This window comes from Poecilia reticulata, chromosome 16, assembly GCF_904066995.2.
Source record: "Poecilia reticulata chromosome 16, P_reticulata-male-v2, whole genome shotgun sequence".
In the NCBI taxonomy this organism is placed as follows: Eukaryota; Metazoa; Chordata; class Actinopteri; order Cyprinodontiformes; family Poeciliidae; genus Poecilia; species Poecilia reticulata.
In genome coordinates, this window is record NC_088845.1 from 26761572 (window position 1) to 26784650 (window position 23079).

At 39.9% G+C, this 23079-nt stretch overlaps 2 protein-coding genes across 6 annotated transcripts in view; both read right to left on the reverse strand.

The window, feature by feature from the left end:
• Nucleotides 1-3299: 3299 nt before the first annotated feature.
• Nucleotides 3300-21875, reverse strand: mbpb (myelin basic protein b). 5 transcript variants are annotated; one of them, XM_008431992.3, is made up of 7 exons: nt 21747-21875; nt 12566-12670; nt 12374-12400; nt 11050-11079; nt 9116-9187; nt 8909-8927; nt 3300-4518 (listed from the first exon to the last, which is right to left on the reverse strand). In XM_008431992.3, exons 1-6 carry the CDS (start codon nt 21864-21866, stop codon nt 8925-8927), a joined length of 357 nt encoding a protein of 118 aa, XP_008430214.1. In that variant the 5' UTR covers nt 21867-21875; the 3' UTR covers nt 3300-4518; nt 8909-8924. The 5 variants fall into 5 exon arrangements, with proteins under 5 accessions (XP_008430214.1, XP_008430217.1, XP_008430213.1 ...); XM_008431995.3 differs by lacking the exon at nt 11050-11079; XM_008431991.3 differs by lacking the exon at nt 8909-8927.
• LOC103478276 (uncharacterized) overlaps nt 21770-23079 on the reverse strand; it is a 110129-nt gene continuing 108819 nt past the window's right edge. The window contains exon 6 of the mRNA XM_081597354.1: nt 21770-22347. Coding sequence (XP_081453480.1) covers nt 22049-22347 — 299 coding nt within the window. The 3' untranslated portion in view covers nt 21770-22048. The remainder of the gene's footprint in view (nt 22348-23079) is intronic.

Genomic DNA, 23079 nt, shown 5'->3' on the forward strand with positions numbered 1-23079 from the left:
GCAATGGAAAAAAAGAAATGTTGTTTTGTAGTTCTACACAAGCCATTTTGGGAACAGAGTAAAGAAGAAGGTGATCTGGACAGAGAGGCCAAACGTAACATTTTGACCTGCATTCGAAGCTAATGTGTTGGCCTGTCACATACAAATCCCATTTCATATGCATTACAGTTTGTTCAGAGGCTGTAAATACCTTTCCCAAAGCACTTCATAAATTACACACACATAAACACAGTGGAAAACAAAATGCTAAAGAACTCTTTCTAGTCATGTAACAGATTTTCTGCGTAGCATCCGTTCAGTCGGTGTGTTTTATCAGTATGGCTCTCAAAGGTTTGTGTGAATAAATAACCTATTGCAAGGCAGCATGTTCCCTCTCACTGTAGTGGTTCTAGCTAGCTTGGTTACTGCTGTGGTTCTGACTGAGTACAACTGATCTGTCTCCAAGTCATCTGCTTTTCTCAGTGTGTTCGTCAGTAAGCTAATGGTTCAGCTGGTGCGAGTGATTTGGAGTTTTGTTTTTGTGACAGTTGTTCTTGCCTCACTGTAACATTCATCCACAAACACCTGATGATTACATAAAGCAGCAGAGCAAAATCTGTGAGATAATTACGCCGTTGCATCCTCAATTTTAATTTTTTTTTTTTTAAGTCTGATAAAGTGCCAGCTGTTATTATGAGTCCTCCTGGTTATGAGTGCTTCAAACTTGTTGCATCTATAATTGAGCATTTACAGTTAGCTAGCTGCCTTTATTTTGAAGGGAAGGGAAATAGTTCTTGATTTGTCCTGTTGTGTTGACAACATTGACCTATAAAGACTGGACTGTTGGTCTGCGCTAACAACACTTAGCTCAAGAACCCCACCACCACTTCAAAGGCCTACAACAACATGCTAACTATCAGCTGCCTGATGCTAAAGTTAGCCTCTTTTAATAAAGTCTTAGCTGCCTTTGCTCATCACCTGTTTAAAATAAAAACTACTTGGGATATTCATACCAAGACCAGGTAATTCTACACCAAAATAGGAATTATTTAGAACATAATTTTGAAAATTCTGAAACATATTTACTTTCTGAAAACAAAGATTGTCGATGTTCTCTGGGGGCGCTTCCATCCATCCATCCATTTTCTTACACCCTTGTCCCCTAGTGGGGTAGGGAGGGTTGCTGGTGCCGATCTCCAGCTATCGTTCCGGAACGAGACTCTGGTGGCGCTTAACCACCTTACATTGACATAAGTAAGTACATCTCAATATGCTAACTGGTCAAGCCTGTACTGAGACTTTCAAATGCTTTGTGAAAATAAAACACAAAATTCATCAATTATTTCTAATAATTTTGTAAACAAAACAAAAAACATAAAGTGAGCAGACATTGTACTTCATTTCTGATTATAAGGAGAACTTTTAGAGTCGAAATGTTGGAATGTTTGCTCTGGCACTTTCAAAACTAAGGAAGCAGTCTCTGCCCCTTCATCCATCGATCAAAGGAAGCTGCAGAGAAATAACATTATGAAGTGAGTCAGCCACAGTCCCAACTTGTGTCAGAGAAGCTATAAAGGAAGCTTATTATATATTGCTCCAATAAGACTAGGTCTAAATATTCAATTGAATTCTGAATATACATAAATTTTGTTTTTATACCTGAGCTCTGGTTACCGATCCAACAGGATTGCGTCTGTTGAACCTTCTTTATCTGCAGGGAGTGTTGGAAACCTGGTCACTGCCTTGTGCCTTAAGGTCAAGTCTTAGAGTTAAGTTACGTTCCTCAGTCTACGGATGTGACCCAGTGTCCGTTGAATCTGTAAGGTTTTGTATTCCGACAAAAACATTCAGGATTTTGCACAGCCCTGTTGGCGAATTCAACCGATCTTTGATCTACGACACCGTCCCAACATTCTCACTGGAAAAGAGGACTAATTACATTCGTGGTGACATGACTTCTCTCTCTCATTGGAGGTCAAAGGTGCAGTTCGGAGCTCCTCTTTCGTCATTCTTTCTCATGAGTCATGATTACTTCTCCGTATCCGGAGAGAGAAATTCACTTGCTAACTATGCGCCACAAAGAGCGCTGGTCTTGGAAGATAGCATGCTATTTGCTTTATGGGCACAGTCCACCAACTAAATCTCCGTTTGGCTTTTGTGAATCAGACATTTTGTCTGTTTCTTCTTTCTTCATAAAGCTCCAATCGACGCAGTGCTCAATTACAACTGTCAATATTAGATATTTTCCCTCTGGAGGAGCCATGGATCTCCTGACTGCGTCTCTGATTAATGCTCTCCCCACCCGTCCCTGTCGGTGGACTGAAATGTGCGGGTTGGTTTGAGGTGCAACACCATTTCCACTTTCACATTGTGGACTGAAGAGAGCTCTTTGAGAGTTTTAAAGCTTGCTTCTCCACAGCTTCATCTCTGGCTCTGTCTGCAGCTCTTCTTAGCATCCAAGAAACTATTTGGTCCCATTTTACTAGCAAGTTGACATTGTCTGAAGGGAACTGGTTCATATGTGGCTATCCGGGGGAGAAGAAGAGTGAAAGCAAATGCTTTCCACACTTTTCAAATCTTTATCATTTTTTTTATTCATTTTAATTCTGTATCACTTCAGTACTACATAAAATCCCGTCAAAACGCATTTGTGGTTTTAAGCTACTTACTGTTGCTTTTGCGTCCAAAAAAACTCCCATTTTGGACCTCTGTGTAATACTGTAATACTTAAGATAATTTAGTCTGAATCGTCTCGAGCGTAGAAAACTAAACTCTCGTCGAGACGTGTCCTGTGATTAATTTGAACTGGAGTGGTTCATGTTTTTGACAGTAGATCTGAAATGAAACGGATTTCAGTTTCGGCTTCCGCTTCCGCTGGGAACCTTTGTACAGGACATGAAAATGCATATCCTCTGATTACTCTTTAGCCAGAATAGCGAACGTTCCTCTCCATCTGCTACGGCTGAGGAAGCTTGGCATGAATAATTACGTCGTGAGTGACGCAGTCTGGCTCCACGTACCTTTGACCCGACCCATTAATGTCACTTCCTGTCGCTCGCTATTTCCGCTTTTCGTCTTTATTTCAAAACTCCGGCATTTTCTGCCAGTCATGTTGGGAGAGAAAAAAAGAAAAAAGAAGAAGAAGAGAAATACTCTGAAAACACATGTGGTAGGGTTGGTTTATGTGTTTTTTTAAATTTATTTTTTATGTTCAGTTAACAGGCCAGGCATGTTTTTATTACACGTACAGTAATAAGGAGAGTTGTTTACATTCATTCCTGGGATCCATTCAGCAACAGAAAAAAAAAAAAACAACAGAGATGGAGCTTTTTTTTTTTTAACACAAAACACATTCGTAAGGAAAACACTTTATATTGTGTCATTACAGAGTTAATCACAGAGCACCTTTGTGAAAACTGTGTGTTGCTTTATTTATTCATTCACCAAAAGGAAACACAGCTAATTGTTTTTTTTGTTGTTGTTTGTTTGCTTTGTTTTTTTTTTTGGCAGTCAGGAGGAAAAGACACATTTCGGGAACTGAGTTTAGCTCGAAGTGTGCGATAGAAACAGCAGACGACACGGAAGCATTAAGCTCGTTTCCGACATTAGCGTTCAAACTTCACCATCGCGTGACGCGGTTACGGACGTTGGAGGAAAAAGTCAGTGGTAAGTGAAAACTAAAGAGGAAATTATACGTCTCAGTTTCTTTTTTCAGCGCAAAACTACCAGCTAGCTTAAGAGTTACAAACATTACATCCATAAAAGGACGCTAAACACGAGGGGGCGAGGGAAGGAAGCACGTGAAAAGACGACTCTAGTAAAATAATAATGATAAACTACTAAACTGTTCACAACGCGATGCTTAGAGGAAATGTTCGAGGTAATGACGCGGACAGAGAGACGAGACAGAAAACGACTTTTTTTTTTTTTTAGGAAGAAAAAAAAAGTACTATTATTATTGTTACTTCTAACCCAGAAGCGACCCGGTTCTAATCAACCAATCAACAAGCGGCATTAACGGTGAAGTCAGCGGTTCTTGCACCGGCCTGGACCCTCAGCTGATCCCAGGACCGCTTCCGGGTCTTAACCACCTTTCTGTTAGAAACCCGACAAAGACGAGACTGGAAAAAAAAAAAAAAGAAAATACAATAAAAACTTAACCCGTACACACAGGAAGAAAGAAGAGCATTCAGGCTGGCACACGTTGAGCGGCTTCAGGATCTCAGATATTTCACACTGCCACACACTTTGCACGACGCTTGGCGGTAGGGAGGAAGAGGAGGGCGAAGAAGAGATTGTGTTGCTGCCTTATCAGCCGAATGAGCGTTTGTTTGTGGGGGGGGGGAAGAGGGGTAATAGCAAACATTAGGGTGTTAAAAAAAAGGCAGCTCAGTTTGAGGGGATGACGAGACTTCCTCCTTTTTTCATTTTTTTGGTCTGCACCCCCCATGATGTGCTCTCAAACATCGACCCTCTAGGTGTTGGAAGGGGGTTTTTTGGGGGACTTCAGCGTTTGGCTGGGGAGGCACTCCTGCTACCCTGTGAAACAAACAACACAGAGATCAGTACACATGAGCAACAGGAGATCTCTACTCTGATGTTAGTGGTCTGCTCCATTTTCTCCAGCTCTGTGGTCAGTTTCCAGAAAGGTCTGCCATGGCATGCGAAAGGAAGCGCAGGTGATTATTGCGAGCAAATGATTCCTGCTGATGGGGATTGTTGTTTAGAGCCATCCCCCCCTAACAAAAGAAGAAGAAAAATAATACCGAGTCTATAATTGCTTCCTGAAGAATGCGTTTCTCTCTGGCTCATTAGTTTGCTCATCAAGCCTGAGAGCCGTGCTCAAATGTCATTGAGTTGCTCTCTCATCTTTTCGGCCATTAAATGCTCTCCATCTAAATGAGATTATGGGATCACTGCAGTCGGAGCAGCAACCAGATATTTACATACGCTGCATGTTCAACCGTAGTTTTACTGTCTGACTTTAAATCGAGCAGATTTGTTGTTCCAAGACAGGACTGTGATTTTTTTTTTTCTTTCTTTTCTTCTGAGTTGAGTCAAATGTTTTTTTTGATGTCCTCCTTCCAGCTTCTTGCATTGGTTTGCTGTAAGTTTTTATTTATTTTTTGCTTTTCTGAACTTACACATGAGCTTTGTTGTCTTAGTTGCCACTTCGTAACAAATATGGTGGCATGCTTTGTGTCGTTGCACATCTGGAAGCCTCAATTGTGCCCAACCCCAAACTTTTCCTCTAAACCACTTTTTAATTCTTTTATTTTTCTGGGAATAATTTGAATGATCTTAATTCACCATAAGTTGATTTCTTCTGATTGGATGTCAGACGGTGTATGTAAATAAAAGTGTTTCCAGCTGAAAACAGGAACAGTTAGCTAGACGTTTTGCAGTTTCCAGAAACTTTCAACCACGTAGACTACTTTTTAAAAGAGAAAAATATCAATATATTGTGCAACTGGGAAAGATAGAAATGCGTAATATGCAAACCACGGACTGAAGTTTGTTTGGTTGACTTTTAAGATCCCACCGAGAGGGAGATGCATATCGAGAGCTTTACTTCTCAAAGCCTCGAGATAAAGTTTCTCTTTTTACGTTAGCCAAGAGTCACGGCAACACTGCATGCTCAATAAATAACAAAAATCATTTAAAGCACTCAAGGACAACTGTTCCATTACTCAGCCAAAAAGTTTGAAAGACGGGGCTTTAAATTCTCCCGAGGGAATAAAACGCTGGAGCTGAGGAGGATCTTGCATCGTGTTTCTCAATTAAGCTGCTGCATCAGGATAGCTGCTGCATATGCCCAAGATTAATGACACTGAAACTTTTTTATTTTTGTATATATATATTATTCAACGTTGAAAACCTAATACAAACTGCTTACCATTCAAGGAAAAACAATGCAGCAACTATTACTCAAGCTGAAGCAGAAAGCACTGCCAGTTACATTTCAGTATTTGATCAGGTACTCCATCCGTCTGTGGACTGCAAACAAAAGCCTCCGTCTAACGGGGAGCGGTCCAAAATGAGCGCGTCTGCGTTATTTGGGGCCAGAAATCAAACCCCTTTTGTCAGGCCAGATGTCCGCAGAGAGACGATAATATCTGTTGTAATTATATTCCAAAAACAAAGAGAGAATGAATTTATCAATTGGATTAGCGGAGTTGTTTAGATTGTGAAAAAGACTTCTGGAGCCGTTTGCCTGCGGATGAGACGTTTTGGTTTAGTAACATTATCTGGAGTTAGAAAAAAAAAAAAAAAGAAGAACTGATTCAGCTTTTTGTACTTCATTATGTAGGAAAGATTTAAAGGTGTGCGCTCTTAAATGAATAGACTAGAGCACTGTACTGAAAATATAGAACTAAAAGATAAAAGTTATCACTTATTACGTTTTAATAAAAAAAAACTGAATTAAAACAGACACTGCTCTGTTGAAGCTGTTTTTTTTTTTATTTAAAATTACTAAGTTTTTCCTAATTATGAGGAAGACCCAGGAAATCTTTTGAAGACTGAAAAATTATGTCTAACTGAGCAACATTCATGAAAAGATTATTAATTCAAAGGAGAAATGTAACAGAAAGAGCGATAGCGTTTGTGTGAACTGGATCAACGCGTTTTGAATGGTTTTCAGTCAATAAAAACTTCTCATCTTCCCTGTTGGTGTCCTTCAGAGTTTTCTCATTTTGTGTTTCTCATTCCCTCGAGGCTTTGTTGTTTCCCCTCGCTCTCACAAAGACGCAAAAGCAACAGTAAGATGCAAGACAGAAAGATGACACAAATGAGACAAATCTTTACTGATTTCTTAAGAACTTGATCCACTTCGTGGGTCGCTCGCTAACTTCTCGCATTAGACCAAAGGCTGAAGAGTCAGCTTTCGTTTTAGTCATTTCATCTGGACTCCATTATCTATCCTGGAGGGGGGGGGGGAAGGGATTGAAAAGCTACAGCGCTTTGGAGTTAAACCTGCCGCCGAAAAGCTTCAATGAGTAGCAATTGAGTGTGAAGCAACAGTCAGGACTGGAGTGGGCTGCATCCTGATTTGTTTTGGATTATGTGGCAGAAAAAAAATAAATGACTCAAACGCCTCGGAGTCCACACCAATTAGCCGAACTGGAGAGATTTAGAAGACAAAAAGAAAAAAAGTCACCCCAGTCATCCTTCATCTTCCAGATTTATTTCATACGTTTCAGCTCAGATGCTCAGAGTTTAGCCCCTGACATAAAGATGGAGCCCTTGGGAAATTTGTATTTCTCCCTCCGCCGATGACTTGCTAAACGGACGGAGTCGGCGCGGCTTTAAATCCGCAGCTTATAAGGAGATTCTCTGGAGCGCGGAGAAACAGGCGCTCATGAACTTGACAGGATGACGCAAATGGTAATAATATGAAAAATGGTTTGAACGTTGGAAGACATCGGAGCTGAAGCGTATGCTTTCCCAATTTGCATTGGTACGTCATTCTAGACTTTAAATCATCCACCTGTGCAGAGTGTCTTTTGGACCTGTCTGCCTTTTTACTCTGGTGAAATATAAAACATAAAGGCACGATTGAAGAAAATGTATTTATTTGACGAATAAACATATCTCACCGTTTGGCACAGTGTAATTATTGGCTGACTTGTCCAGGATCTACCCAAACCTTTATGTAAAGCTAACCGTTGCCAGCTAGCTTTACACTCTTGTGTTGATATAGAGCAATTAACAGCAAACGGCTTTTAAGCTTTTAGATGCTTTGTGTTAACAATGGAAATCGTTGAGCATCAGATCAAAGTGGTTTTCAGTGGATAAAAGCAAAGTTTGTATTTATTTTGTGTGATTAATTAGCCATGTTGATATTTATTAACAGGTTTCTATATATTTGCCATTGCCTTGACAACCAACTGGATTAGAGTCCCTGGACTGAATTGACCAAACGCAGTGCCTGCATGAAATAAATTTGTCTCGCAAGTTTAGAATAATTGGGGCCAAACTATGCCTCACAAATGAAAATCTTTTCACAAAAATGGTAGATAAATGCAAAATATTTATCTTTTAACTAAGCTTTCTGCTGTCTATCCATTGACTTGTACAGTAAATCAGACTTTTGGTGTGCCCAAACCTGCTTTTAATTTCATTATTAAAACGCATCTCAATACAGCAAGTGCTTTCAGAAGAAGACTGACCTAAATTTTATTTTTTATTGCTGAGAATAGAATGATTGTTTTAGTTTTCTTTTTCCAAATTAAATTATGAAAGTGGTTGCCTTTCTTTCCATAACAAAGAAATGTTAGCCATTTCAATATGGCTAGCATAGTCTGAAAGGCTAGCCATGCTAACGGTTAACATTTTAGGTTCTTATTTTCACTGAAACTACTCTTTCACACACATTGTTTGAAACTGTTTCTGGTGCTTATAAAAACACTCAGCTCTAGACTTGGGGGAAACAAAAACTGGACACAAATGTCTGAAAGGTTCATTTTCAAAACTTTCCCCTTTGTGTTTTTGCAAACCGAAAGCCAAAACTTAAATGTAAGAAAAGTGAAACAATGAAATACGTCAAGCATCCGAGCAGCTATTGCAAAAAACAATGAGTACCCGTGCATATCAATACTAGATCATGCACACACATCAACAATGCATAAGCTGCCCCCCCTGCCCCCTCCCCCCGCCCTCACAGTGAAGCAGCAGTGTGTTAGCTGCAGCCAGCCTGGATCCTCCTCACCACAACTGGAAACCCATGCCGTTCGGCGTGATTATATCAGCGACGCCATAAAGCTTAGAAGATGCCCAGTGATCAATCGCGTGTCTAAAAGCCTGTCATTATTGTGCTTCTGGTTGCTGTAGCGATGACATTATGATGTTTTCCAAGCGAATCAATGCTGAACAAATGCGCAGCGAGTTAAGCGCGAGGAACCCCCTCCATCACACGGTATTTACTCACTTTGCTGCTGATATCATCACTGAGGCAGAAAACGAAAATGGAAAGACAGAGGCAGGAGCATCATTAGGGGAGAAATATATACTCTTGACGCTTTTATAACCAGGAAAAGTAAAGCAGTGAAAGGAAATCGTAACTTGGATTTATTAAGCAGTTAAAAAAAAAAAAGACAGATGAAAGAAACAAAAGGATTTCTCCTCCTCTTCTTACCATTTTGAAGATCCTAGTCAGGGTGCCTTTGCCGTCCCCACCGCTGGCCTTCTTGCTTGACTTCTGTTGGCCCTGGAAAAGAAGAGGAATTCAAGTGTGTTAAACAATAAGAAAAAATTTTTTATTTCACACATTGTTAAAGGACTGAGATGTGGCTGACCTTTTTTTCTTCTTCTTTTTTTAAGGAGAGCAGTGGATTGATTCATAATTCAACCCAGAGTTTCAGCATTAATCAGGAAGCAGCGAGAAGGTAGAAACGACTGATCCTTCCCTAGAATATTCTGAAGAGTGACGGATTCGCGTGTTCTCCAGCCACTCCGCTTATTGATTAGGGTGAAATCCAACTGTGCCCTGACTTTACAGAATGATTGCATCGCACCCCACTTTTAACATTTCTGGTGTTTGAATTATGCATGAGTTGCGAAGGAGCAACAAAGTACAAAAGACTCAGGGAGAGTCTTTTATTAACGGAGAACTTTAGTGTCCGGGAAAGATGATAATCGCTATCAGAACCTAACTATCCTCGCTATCACCAAATTCAACTTTCTGTAATTCCATTATTTGTATTTATTTACTCTTTAGGTGTTCTAATTTATGCAAGGCCATCTGTGATTCCACCAAGGAATCACTTTTTATTGTCAATGAGAGCATGAGTGCATCTCGAGAAATCTGATTATCGTCAAAAACCTAATTCATTTCAGTAATTCGAATCAAAACGTCAAACTTGTGGAATAATTGCACATGGAGTGATTTAGTCAAAAGGTTTATGGCTTACATCTAATGAAAACCTCAAAATTTGGTCTCTTGGAAAATTTTAATATCGCATAAGATCAATATATACTTATATATATATAAATCCAGAAATGATGTTAATAAACCAAACAACTTGAGTTTTCCAGGTAATAGCCAGTGACACCCGACACAAGGAGGGTAAGCCACAAAGAAGCAGATGGTTCACAGAGAGCCGTTTCCAACTACAATAATGGAAAGTTTAGTGGAAGGACAAAGTGGAGGCATGTTTTCTTTGAACATATCAGATCTTGTTCTTGCGATACAGGCCTTCTTTTGAGAAATAAAGATATTTATAAGAGTTTTTAAACTGATTTATTGATTTTCTAATCTGCAGATGAACATAAAAAAACTTTTTTTTGAATCCTGTTTAGGAGTTTGTTTTGGCAGATAACAACTAAGCGACTGTGAATAAAATAGGTGATAGATAACAGGGATAAAATATATACTTATATATATATTTGAGAAATAAAGAAAAATTTTCCTTTAAAGATGGCAAACATAACCTTCCAGTAGGCAAAAAAATAATTATTGTTGGTCATTTCTGAGTAATTCTGTGCCAGACAAGCGAAAAATGTTTGAGGCAGTGCAAGCAAAATGTAACTTTGCATAAAAAATTGTAATCCGTTAACAGATTTATGTATTGATATTATTATTATTAGGACGTAAAATAACCAGGTAACGAGTGCCAATAAGTTTTGGACAGCCCTTTAGCAACGTCTCCATTCTTCGTCTAATCCACATCTATCAGTCCGGGGCCACATTCACAATCACAACCGTGTTAAAAGACGTGATGCTGCAGGCGGAGGCCACAGAGGAACCTTTAGAATGACATAAGTACCATGAAGAAGCGAGTAATGTCGGTATTATCATCAGAGTCGTAATGTGGAAACGTGAGACTGCACCAGTCACAGGGTGACAGTGATAAAGTTTCACCAAAGTCTGGGATTAAGGTTTTTATCTGTGATGTATGGGAAGATTAGGAAGACTTAGTGGGGAATGGAAGGAAAACGTAAGAACAGACACTGGCGTCGTGCTCGAAGGTTAATTAAGGAGATGAGGTGATTTGATGTTGAAGGAATTACTCTTTGATTTAAAGAAAAAAAAATTCTGTCTGATCTTTCGGCCATTTTCAAACCACCTACCAGGCCTATCTTGGCAGCTAGTCCCCTCCACTGGGAGTGCGGAGAAAGAAGAGACAGAAGGGAGGAAGGGAAAATACAGAAACAGTGTGTTTTAGTGCAAAGGCGGGATGGGGAGGAGAGGGGTGGAGTGGTAGAGGAAGGTAGGGAGGCAGAGATCAGGTGGGACATGGAGGAGCAGGAAAAAAAAACAATGCAGGCGCTCACATCGAAACGTGGTGCATCAGATCACATTTGGAAGGGTTTGTATGGATGGTAATAATAATAAAACTTTCTTGCAAGGTCTTTTAAACTGATTTTGATCACAAATATGTGATGGATGCTCTCAAAAACTGATGTAAACCCTAAATGTTTTGTCTCTGTTGGCTCTTCCCTGATTAAAAAAAAGTCAGTTCTCAAGGTCAAAACTTTAGATCGAACCATAAAAAAAAAAACATGGTAAAATCTTCCCTCCATTTTTGTCACATTACAATCAAAAACCTCAAATGCATTTTTGTAAAAGGCCAACACAAAGTCATGCAAGTGAACGGGGGTCAAGCCTTTTGTTCCTACAAATCTCAGTCAAATCCAGTACAACCGACTGGAAGTAAATCCAGTCGCACTGTGAAAGTTTTAGAAGTTTGTTCCAAAACAAATAGCAATATGAAGACATCTGGGAGGTTTTAAATGGTGGCAATCACAGTTTGAGAGCGAAATAGTCTGCAAGCTATTGTAAGTTTGATGTTTAATCAAACATTGCAACAAAGAAAAGGTATGGCGCGACTGAAAAACCACCCAAACATGGCTGTCCACCAAAATGTGACTGGGCATTTTTACAACCCAGATTCAGACAAGAGGCCTGTGGATACTCTGGAGGAGCTGCAGAGACCCATGGCTCGATAGGGAGAGCCAGAAGAAAACCTGTGAGTCTGTGAAACAGACTCGCCTCCCATGAGGGTAATAACCCTAAACCATTTTAGAATTATGTCCCATTATGGCCTCAGTCAATGTTCAGACGTAAATCTGTGGCCAGGTTTGATTATTTCCTGTTCCCAAATGGTCCCCGTCCAATCTGACAGCACTGCTCGTCATAAGTCGGGTCTAGCAGGTCTTGAATGCAAATGGACTCCGTGGTTATCCGATTTTTATTTGTGGAAGAGATGTGAAAGCCTCGTCATTTTTCTTGTACCGGTCCGTCTAAAATACCTTGAGCTGTGTGGTCGTAATGTGGGAACATCAATACTTTTGCAAAGCACTGTATACCCTACCTTTCAGGAAAATACCAGACTTTTAAAATTTTATTTCTATATGAATGCTCGTAGTGCAATAAAAAGTAAAGCAGACTCACCCTAGATTTAGGAGGGGCGGGGGACACCTGAGGAATAGTTAAGAGCAGACAGTAAAGAAAAGAAGGTCTGAGTTGGTGGGAGGCAAAGAAGACAAAGACAAACAGCAGAGGCAAAGCGTGGTCGGGTAACTGCTGGGGCTCTCTGAACCTGGGAGTCTCTGAGGGTTGCTAGAGGTTGGGCTCGCTACTCACGATCGTGCGGAAGAAGTGGACCACGGCGTTCTCAGCTCCACGTTTGCGTGGCGAGGTGGCAGACGCTTTCTGAGGGGCTGGAGAGAGAGCACCTCGGAAAGAACCCTGCAGAGACAAGCAGAGGAGCGGCCTTGAACTCGTCTGGGGTGACATGTTGGCTGTGGTAAAGGCACAGGCACAGGCGCCCGCGTGTGCCAGGCAACCCTCACTCGTCATTTGTTTGCCAATGACCACGGCAACGACTCAGAGCACACGCCAGCAGAAACATCATTTGGCACACATGGATACAGAGGCAATAGGCAGATCTCTTTCCTGAAAACTCGAGAATACATGAAATACAACAAGAGAATGTTGCTTGTGTTGCATTTGTAGCTTGTCCTGTAGCTGAATACAAAGTGCACGACAGACGTATGTAAAGGGTTACGTACCTGGAATCCCTGAATTGGTTTGAAAGAAAATTGTAAAGATTAATAAACTGCTCGATATGAAGTGAGGAAGGTACAGAATGGTGGACTTAACTATCATCCCTTCCCTTTCTGATTGCACTGGGTCAACAGGTGGTCCAAGAGCTGCAAAGGTCACTTAAAAATGAAGAACTTCCACAATGAAGTGTTCAGGTTTTCGTGTTTTCTTGTTAAATGTGGAACTATTTGGTTTTTACTCCTTTAGACAGCTTTGAGACTTCATGTCAGTCTACTTAGAATGGTTCTGAATGTCTTCTCTGTTTAAACTCAATTGTATTTACATGAAGAAACACGAGATCAAGCAATGCAATCATACAGATGGACTCGGTACATTTACAATTTGATGTTTATTATAACGCAAGGCAGTCAGATTCAGGTTATAATGATCAAGATCTTCATCCGTCTACTTTCGCTAAGTTGAACTCATATCAATTTTAAGGACTGTTTAAGGATTTTAAGGACATCAAAACGCAAACAAAAAATGTTTTGAAGCGTTACTTTTCTCTTTGAAATTACACTTTTACACCCTTGCTTCCTCAATGCTCTAAAAATAAAAACATTTATAACACAATATATTTTTCCTCATCAAGAATGTAAATATAAACTTCAGCAAAACATTTATGTGTGTAGAAATGTCAAGAATCTGCTGCAATACTCATGAATTCCTAAAAAGGCATAAAGGATCTTCGTCTGACTCAATCTTCTCTCTGTCTTTCTTCTGGATGAGACTCAAACGTCCCCGTGAGGCGTTGGCGTTTTACTGTTATGACCTTTTGGTTTTGGTGAGATGTAAATCTTGTTATAGCGAGAAAGTTTCTCACAATCAAGAAATACTGCTGCTGAATTTATGTCCAAACTCTGGGAGTTGAACATTTCCATATTAAAGTCGTCAACATTTTATTTTTTTCCCCCCAATTCCATACAGTCTAAGTGTTAGGGGGAAAAAAAGTGGAAAACAAAAGATACTTAAGACAAGCAAATGAGGAAGTGAATTTAACATCAGGAAGTGAAAATAAATGAAAGTTGAAATCAAATTGCAACGGTTGGCAATTAAGAAAATCGAATTTCATTGGGTAAACGCCCAAGGGAAGCAGATTGCTCTCTCTGGTCTAAAAAGAAAGGTGGAAAATATTATGAAAAACAACAAACTCCCCACAAAATACATGATCTGACCAATTTTTATGTAAAAGGCATCAACATAGTCAAAGGTTTGAGTCAAGTGATTAAGTGGGGGTTGACCTTTAACCTGTTCTTTAGCGTTATAGGTTGAACAGGCATATGAGTACCCATAATTACAAATGTCTAATTATTCTTGAGTCGCTAAGTAATATATTGAGATTATATATTGAGATAAGGAGTAGGATTAAATAAGTGTTCACTTCTTCCTACCCGTTTTCAAATAGAAAAGTAGAGGTAAGACAATTATTTTTGTATGCACGTTTTCTCTTGTCCTACTGATAAACTTGTTTTCTTGTTTTTCAAAAAAAAACCAGTTTGAAATAAGTAAAAATGAAATAAGCCTACAGGCTACTAGATGAGACACACGGAAAGCTGCTCTTTTAATGTGGAAATGTACTCTGACGTGTTCTTTACGTTGTCTCGGTCAAGACCGAGGGACGTAAAACAAACGACAAAATTCATTTTAATACGCTGATAATGCTGAAGGCTGGTGGCCACGGTGGCTCTGAATAGAATTTATTTCCATTAATTTATTGAAATCAGTAAAATTAATGACAGAGGAGTTCCACCCAGCTCACTGTCCAATATTTAGCCAGAACAAAAATGAATCAAATTAGTACAGTGAATCAAAAAGCTGCTCTTTTCCCGCTGATGGGTTGAACTTAACCAATGAGACCAATTATCATCAAGCGCCGACCCAAAGGCTTCACACAAGTCGAAAAAAGAATTAAGCTTTCTGTTTGTCTGATTTATCTGTTTTTTGTTAAAAAAAAATGACGCATGGATGAGGGGGGAAAAAAACTTTTTAACTCATGCAAACTTTACAGAAACATCAGATGTAACACTTTTAATACCGAAACCTTTCACCTCTTGTTACCTCGTGTATTTCTGTTTCCGACCGTCCTAATGGAGCAGGAAGGAACACGCGTGTGGATTTTCTCATAAATTCGTCCCAACAAGGTTTCAGCCGGACGGACCTTTCATTTCACGGACAAAAGCGAGTCTGCTCTATCTCCGGGTATTTTTGGACACCAGAGGGTGAGGCCGGATTCAGTTTTTTTGTGCGAGCTGAAGGTGAGTGCACAGCAAAATCAATGGAGTGTCCTCTGAAGTCCCGGATACCGGGAGTTTATTTGTAGCGAGTGTGTGTGTGTGTGTGTGTGTGTGTGTGTGTGTGTGTGTGTGTGTGTGTGTGTGTGTGTGTGTGTGTGTGTGTGTGTGTGTGTGTGTGTGTGTGTTGAGGGTGGGTTATGATTCCCATCCATTACCTCACTGCTGCCTGACATCAAAGATGTTTAAGGTAGTAGAAAAAAAGTGGGGAACTTTCACCGCCATCACTGCTATACACATTATGACACGCGCACTCTGAAACCCGGTCTGCCTTTTATGGCTATTTTGAATTTGGATCTAATAGGATAGGAAATATAAAAGAGAAAGATGGAGAGGGGAAAAAAAACACCGTCAGTCCTTGTTATTAGAACTATTTCAAACATTTCTTTGCCTTTGACGTTAGCGAGCGAACTCCGGCTGTGTTCCGCAGAGACCCCTTGATGATGCCATTTTTCCGTAAGTGCTCTTCTGCGTGAGTCTTCGCCTGGCTAGGTCTGCACAAGCAGAAAATGATGTGGAATGGGAGACGTGAGGAGGAAGAGCTCTGAGAAAACAGTGCCCGCCGTGCTTGGTTTTTAAGAAAGCGCAGAGAAGAAAGAAACAAGACATCAAATAGTGCCGGAGGAACTTCGCCCGAAAGCCGCCTTGTTTGAAAATCAGTCGTGTACCCTTGAAGTGAATAGGCGCGTGCAGCCTGCGAAACAAAACCAACAGTCTGTTTTGGCCTCCAGCGCGTTCAGAAACGTAGATGGAAGCAAACAGAGAGTGACAGCAAGATGCGACGTGGTATTTACAATTTTTACAATCTTTGGTGAAGGTTTAATAAGTCACATAAAAGCGGAACTTCAAACCAAACAGGAAATGGCCTTCCGCCTAGGACAAGTTGAAAGGCCTGACAAGTTGATAGGTATTTTTCGCATGATCTAAGGTTCTATTGGGCCTCAGCAGAATTTACTTGAGGACCCAGTCTGCCATTATAAGACTTTTATGTTTTCTTTACAAAAAGATCAAACAGAAAAATGTTATTTCCTGGGTTAAAATATGTTAAGTGTTTCCATACAATGCTAACTTAGCATTGTACATGTAGCAGAAATTTGCAGATTGACATAAAAATAACTAGTAATGTAACTGAAAGCTTCCTCTATATGTATATATTTTTTCAACTAGTTTTTATAAATATCATGCAGTACCAATAGTGCAAATGCTCTTTTTTAATTTTTTGCTTGGGAATACGTTTTCACGCTTTTTTCCCTTTAAATACTAAGTGAAGGGAAATGGGTTTCGACTCTCATTTAGTTCTAAACTCCCCGTGTTTATACACCCACAACTTTATTTTGTGGATATTGGTACGTTTCTTAAAGGGATACCTATGTTTGTTTGTTTTTTGCATTGCATACTGTTAGCATTTAGCAACTTTTGTTGTAATGGTCTCTTTAGTAATCTAAAATGCTAAAATTCTCTTTCGGTCTCCTTTTACAAAATTTATTTTCTTTGCAGCAACTATTTAATTTTTTATTTGCTTTTTTATAAAAAGTTTGACCACACCCATCTCAATTAGTCGACAGATCCAATTGTTTCACTCACATCTTGTTAGTCACGTCTGCACAGTGAGTTTGGAAGGACATGAATCAGAATCCAGAATGGGGCATCCTGGATATTTAATGATCTCCAAGCATCTGCAGTGAAGCTACAGGTCTATGAGTCTGCTTTATTATGGATGATTTTTTAAATATTTAATCCAAAGAATAGATGACATTTTGCTACATACCAGTTCTCTCTGCTAGCTTCACTTTCTGAATACCTGCCAGGTTGGGATGTAAGATTTAGCTAACGTTCCAAAACTTTGTGTGTAACCCTGAAAGAAGACTTCATTGTTTTCAGACTTCAATTACTCACTCACAGCCTAACTTTCTCTTGTGGCTGTTTACTCTGGAGGAATATTACAACCGGGACGGATTGTCTACTCTGACTCCTAATTGTGGGGTGTTTAACATTTATCACAGGCTGCCTTTTGAAAGACGAAAGAAGAATACGTTCTACTTGAGCTAGACTTTTTGTGCAGCCCACACGCGCGCGCGCACACACGGAGCTCTGCTGCAAAAACAACAAAAAAGAAATCATCCACAAATTTTGCAGATACATTTGTATTTTAAAAGTTCAATAATAAAGTTAAACTAGAACTGGACCTATAAACCTATAAAGTTTTGTACCAAAAAGAATGTGAGAATTTTGCTGCGTACCATCAGTCATCTTAATCATTTTAATAAAATCTGCAGAACAGGCAAAAGAAAATTAAATGAAAAATAAAACTAAAAAAAAAATGTTTTTCAGACATTGGGGAGAAAATGTTTCCATGCTATTCATTGAATTTGCTTTAGGTTATTTTGCTTGTCTGATTAGTTAGACAAGTAAAAAGTCTCTCATTGTTTCAAAAAATTTAAGTTTCAAAACTGCAAAATACACTGCTCAAAAAAAATAAAGGGAACACTTTTAACATTTAAGTGAACACTGAAGTGTTCCCTTTATTTTTTGAGCAGTATATTTGCATTATACCATTTCTGTGGCTTAAATGTGTTAATATAGCGATACGATAAAGAAGTCATATTTTCCCTCATATGCATCATACTGGGAGAATCTCATGCCAGCCCACGCACATCATGTGTTCAATAATGGAGGTCTTGCTTTTTGATTCACACTACGTTAAATCACAGTTCCCCTCTCTCTCTCTCTCTCTCTCTCTCTCTCCAAAAAAATAAAATAAATTTTTTTATATGGCGTATAACTGAAACTCAGACAAAAACAAAAAAAAACCAGACTGCAGCACATTTGTTGGAAACTTGGTCACTTCTGCTCTTTTCAAGTGTGACTGATAAAGCCGAGCAGGGATGGCAATCATTCAGCAGTATCAGTCTTTTTTTTTTTTTTTTTGCAGTTTGCATTTAATTTGCATTAAAATAGATTTGAAATTCTTGCCTTTTTTGTAATTATGCAGCAATCATTTCTTCTACCACGATTGAGAGATTATGGATGTTTCTTGTTTCATTTCATATGTACGAAATACTGAAGTGACCAAATGTCTTTTTATGTGGGCAGACTTGCAAACTGCAGCCATCTAAAAACCGATTGAACGTCAATTTGAAGTCTGTAAAAACTAATTTCTGGTCTCCGACGTTTTGGGGGAAATCGTATCGCAGAATTTTTTTTGCCCTCTTTTGGCACACGAGCTCCGACTGCTTTCTCTCGTTTCCTGGCAATTTCATCTTTAGGCTCACACAAACAAGCCGAGGCAATCGCCCATTACTGAGCTCTATCAGAGTGAAGATAAACAGTATCTCTGCTTTCCATTACGCCCACTTTGATAACTCCTTGTGTGTGTGTGTGTGTGTGTGTGTGTGTGTGTGTGTGTGCTGTGAGGGACAGAATATATTTAAACTCATTAAGTCTCAACTACAGAGATAGCGAAAGGTAAAAAATTGTCTCCAAACCAATAGAAAAACAACAGCAGCAAATGGAAATTAGAGGGGGTTTTTTTTGGGGTTTTTTTCTGACAAGTTGTTAGTGGGGCTGTTAATAATTTTTATCGTTCCTTTGCGATAAGAGAAGACAAAACACATCCAGGTGAGTGAAAAAGAAAGCAAAAATAAAACAAAGAGAGGCGCCAGGGGTTGTTGTTAAAGAATTTTAATTAAGCAATTTTACCCAAACAGGAAAACAACAACAAAAAAAAAAAAAACAAGATTATATCAGGAACAGATCATCGATCGCCACGGATACAGTTACATGACCCCAGAGCAGAGTTAGAAAGTGTTACAAAACAAAACAAACAAAAAAAAAAGCAGCTCACAGATTGGGTCAGAGACATTTTAACCTGAGGTGAACAAAGTGATGATGAGGGGTCGGTGGGGGGTCGTCCCCTCCCTCATCCAAGACACTGGGGTTAGATTACAGCATCACAGAACTGCGGGAGAGCTAAAAACAGCCTGACGGATGCAGGAGTCAATCCTGGATTTCACTCTGTACTGTTTAACAAATTTTGAATCAGATTATACAAAAGAAAGAAAAAAAATCCAGTTATTTCTCAGTCTTTCCTTTCTGCTTCAGTAGCTTTAAAATCGCCCCACTGATCCCGAACTCGTCGGCGTTTAGCTTCAGATGTTCCTGCAGACGCTTTACGTACCGAGACTGGCTGTCGTCACTCATCTCGAGTGAAATATCTCTTAATAAAATAACTCAAAGTGGCTAAAAACACACAAAGAAAAATAGGAGAAGAAACCCCACGTATCCGCGTGCAGAGGAATTAAATATCACTAAAAATCAACATGCAGATTTGTCATTTTGGTGACAAACACTGGTGCAACTTTCCTCACTAATACTGCAGCCTATAATGTCAAAGTGTGTGGTTAAGGATGTGTTTGTGGTTCCACAAGAGACAGTACCTGTCTTCTTGAGTAAAACTTGTTGGAGAAGTAAATGTTTGCAGCAGGAAGACAGCGTGGTTATTTATTCCGTTTGCTAGAGGCAGCAGAAGTGGGCGAACCTGTCAGTGACTGAAGATTTAAGAACTTGAAGGCAAAACCTTGGTGAACGCAGCGCCGCCCATATGGATCAGTTTATTTGAAAAACTTTTGTCGTTACAAACAGCAGCACGGCAAAAAGTAAGAACGTTTCCACAGCGGTACTGATGAGCTTTTTTCCCCTGAACGTCTCGAACCACGGCTGTCTCTTAAAATCTAAAAAAGAGCTATTTCCTGATTCTTACGCGGCGAGGCGGTTCACAGCTAGCATAAGGCGTAGGAGGAATGCATATTTTCAAGCTGGTTTAACTGCAGCGCTCTGATTCGCCAGGTGAGGAAGCAGTTAGGCATGGGCCGGTCAAGCTGCCGCTCCGCCGGTTGGAACAAAACAACAAAAAAACAAATGAAGGGTACTTTTTTGGTCACAATTACAGAAATGAAGAGAAACTCTGTTGTTTCGGGAGCAAAAAAAACAAGGTCTGTGGGCGGAAAACGAAGGAGCCCAACTGTTTGGAGATTCACTTGGTTCATGACTTTTAAAAAAAATCTCCAAACGACAAGCTATAAGGGACATATCTAAAGCAGCTGAGCAGCAAATATTCACTTCTTATACTCTTATTTCGCTCTTTAAAAACAAAATGTATATTATTTTTCGGCATAACCGTGAAAACTTCTACAAGTGACACTTTAGAGGGTTTCGGCGCTCTATTTTTGTTCAAATCCATGAATTAAAATGTAAACATTTTCATTATTCTTACTGTAATAGTGACAAAAATATATTTTAAAGTAGATATTCTTATTTGACACAACCCTGTCCTGCAGTGAGAACCTCAAACCCGGCCCATGCCTAGAAGACGGCCGTGTGATCAGAGAGAATGTTTCTGCTAGCAGGATGTAACCTCTAGAGGGCACTGCTGAGCGCCCGGCCCTCGCAGGGGGGCGGAGCCTGCAGGGCTGCGCAGACCGTCCCTAATGGCAGCGACGTGACAGCGTGCCAAGCAGTCCATCATGTCTGGAAGCAGAACTGGCAGGGCGCTCCGTGCCAGGAGCCCGCTAAGCATTTTTCTGTTTTAGCTCAACTTTTTTTTTTTTTTGATTAACTATTTAAAAAAAAAAAAAAAAGATTTGCATTTTTATTTTACTAGTCATTTAAGAAATAATCACAGACTCAAACACCCCACAATTAGCATGTTTGGGAAAAAATAAGTAAATCTCTTTTTCCCCTCTTACTTTAAAGAATAATCTTTCAATATAATTTCACACACAAAAAAAAGAAAAACACAGAGGAGTTATGAAAACTAACCTGCATAAAACACAATATAAATATATTTTTGTTGATCATTTTTTCAAGCATAATGTAAGCACTAACTGAGAAAAAGACATAAACGGCAGCAGCAGCAGAGAACCTCCCCAAAGCAAAGCGATGAAATAATCCCACGGTAATCCGCTCACGTCGCGTCCCAGCGACAAACATCAACTCCCAAGATTTAGGATTAACAAGCGAGGTACCTGAAGCAAAACCCAGCTGTGTGACAAATACTCTAATTTCACCTTAAAACCTCACCGTTTAGCAACAAAAAATTGCTACAAGTGTCAGTACCATTCATGTCAAAGAAAAACTTTAAATGACACAAAATCATGGAATGTTAAAAGAAGGCAAAGCCCTCTGGTGAAGTCACTGTCCCGTCACATCAGCAGGATAACGCCACGCTTTGCTTCACCGACAGTCAAACCAACACAACAAAAGCATGTCGCGAGAAATTCTTACAGAATGTGTCACATAATCCAAAGTAAAAAACAATTAAAAAGAGAATAAAAGAAAAATGTGGTTCTGGGAGTAAAATCAGCAAAAAAATAACCAACATACACAGGGGTCCCTCCCGAGAGGTTGGGACCCTTGCCTCCTTTCCTCACCTTGCCCTTCCTTTTCTTGTCCCCTCCAAAGAACTTTCCTATCTGATCCAGGAGCCCGGGGTTCTTCTTTCTCCGGCCCAGCCCGAAGGCGGCCTGCGCGGAGCTGCTTGCAGATGCCATGGTTGTAGAAGCGCTTGACGGTTTATTCGTATTAGTCGAATCAAATTTTTTTTTTCGTCACTCTCTATAACAAGAGAGCAAAGCTCAAAAGAGTGTCGGGGAAGACAAAAAAGGAACCGAGAAAAAAGAAAGTAGAAAGGAACGAGCAACCAAAATTAAAAAAAAAAAAAAAAAAAGTCAGCCTATTCTAAGTCCTGCTCGGGGCTCTCCGACCCGCACTCCGACGCCGCTCCGCTGTGCTCCTGGATGGTCTGCAGCTCGTCCGACTCCGAGGGTCGCTCTTTGAAGGTGTTGTCCTCGCGGCCCGGGGCATCTCGGGAGAAGAGGCGGACCAGGTGGGGGCGTGGCGTGGCGGCGTCAGGGTCAGCTGTGCTGGCGAGGCTCCAGGGCTGGCGGGGGCCCTCAGCGCCCGTGGAGTCAGTCACCGCCGGGTTCTCCGAGACGCAGCCATTGTTCTGCTTCGCATCTGCCTCGACCAGGCCTGCGCAGAAACAACAAGGGTCATCTATGGGCTCGGGCCCGCATGGCACACAACAAAACCCGGAGCGGCACAAAGGGACCCTTATTTTATTACTTTTTTTTAACATTGCCGGGCCCTTCCTGCTGCAGTGGAGACCAGAAGAGCTGATATTTGATTTTTTTTGTATCAGGAAAGACGCTCATCTTCTCAGCTGGGCAGACATGTAGCTACAATATGTTGCCTAGGCAACATATTTACAACCAGGGTTACATTTACTTAAGTAATTTTTTAAAGAAATTGTACTTTTAGGAGTACCTTTTACTTTTATTTGAGTATTATTAATATGAATTATTGATACTTTTACTTGTGTAAAATGTCTGGATTCTCTACCCACAAATTTGTTTTAACCAAAATTCACCCGACACGCCTGCAGTTTTGTTTAAGTTTCAGAATTGTTATGTTGGAAGAAATTCATTTAGAATGAAAAAGAGTTTGTTATTATTATGATTTTGTTATTTTATATTTATGTGATTTATATGAATTATTTTCAATTTGGTCCTTAAAAAGCAGAATTTCCAAATAGTTTGTTCTGTCTGATGACGTAACTTTAAAATATTAAACAGTTGATGTTTCGACCAAATACATTTTCTTACTCCTACTTGAGTCATTTCTTGGATGGGTACTTCGTACTTGTAAAAGTATATTCAAGTAGTGATACACTTACATGAGAAAAACTTTTGGGTTTTCTACCCA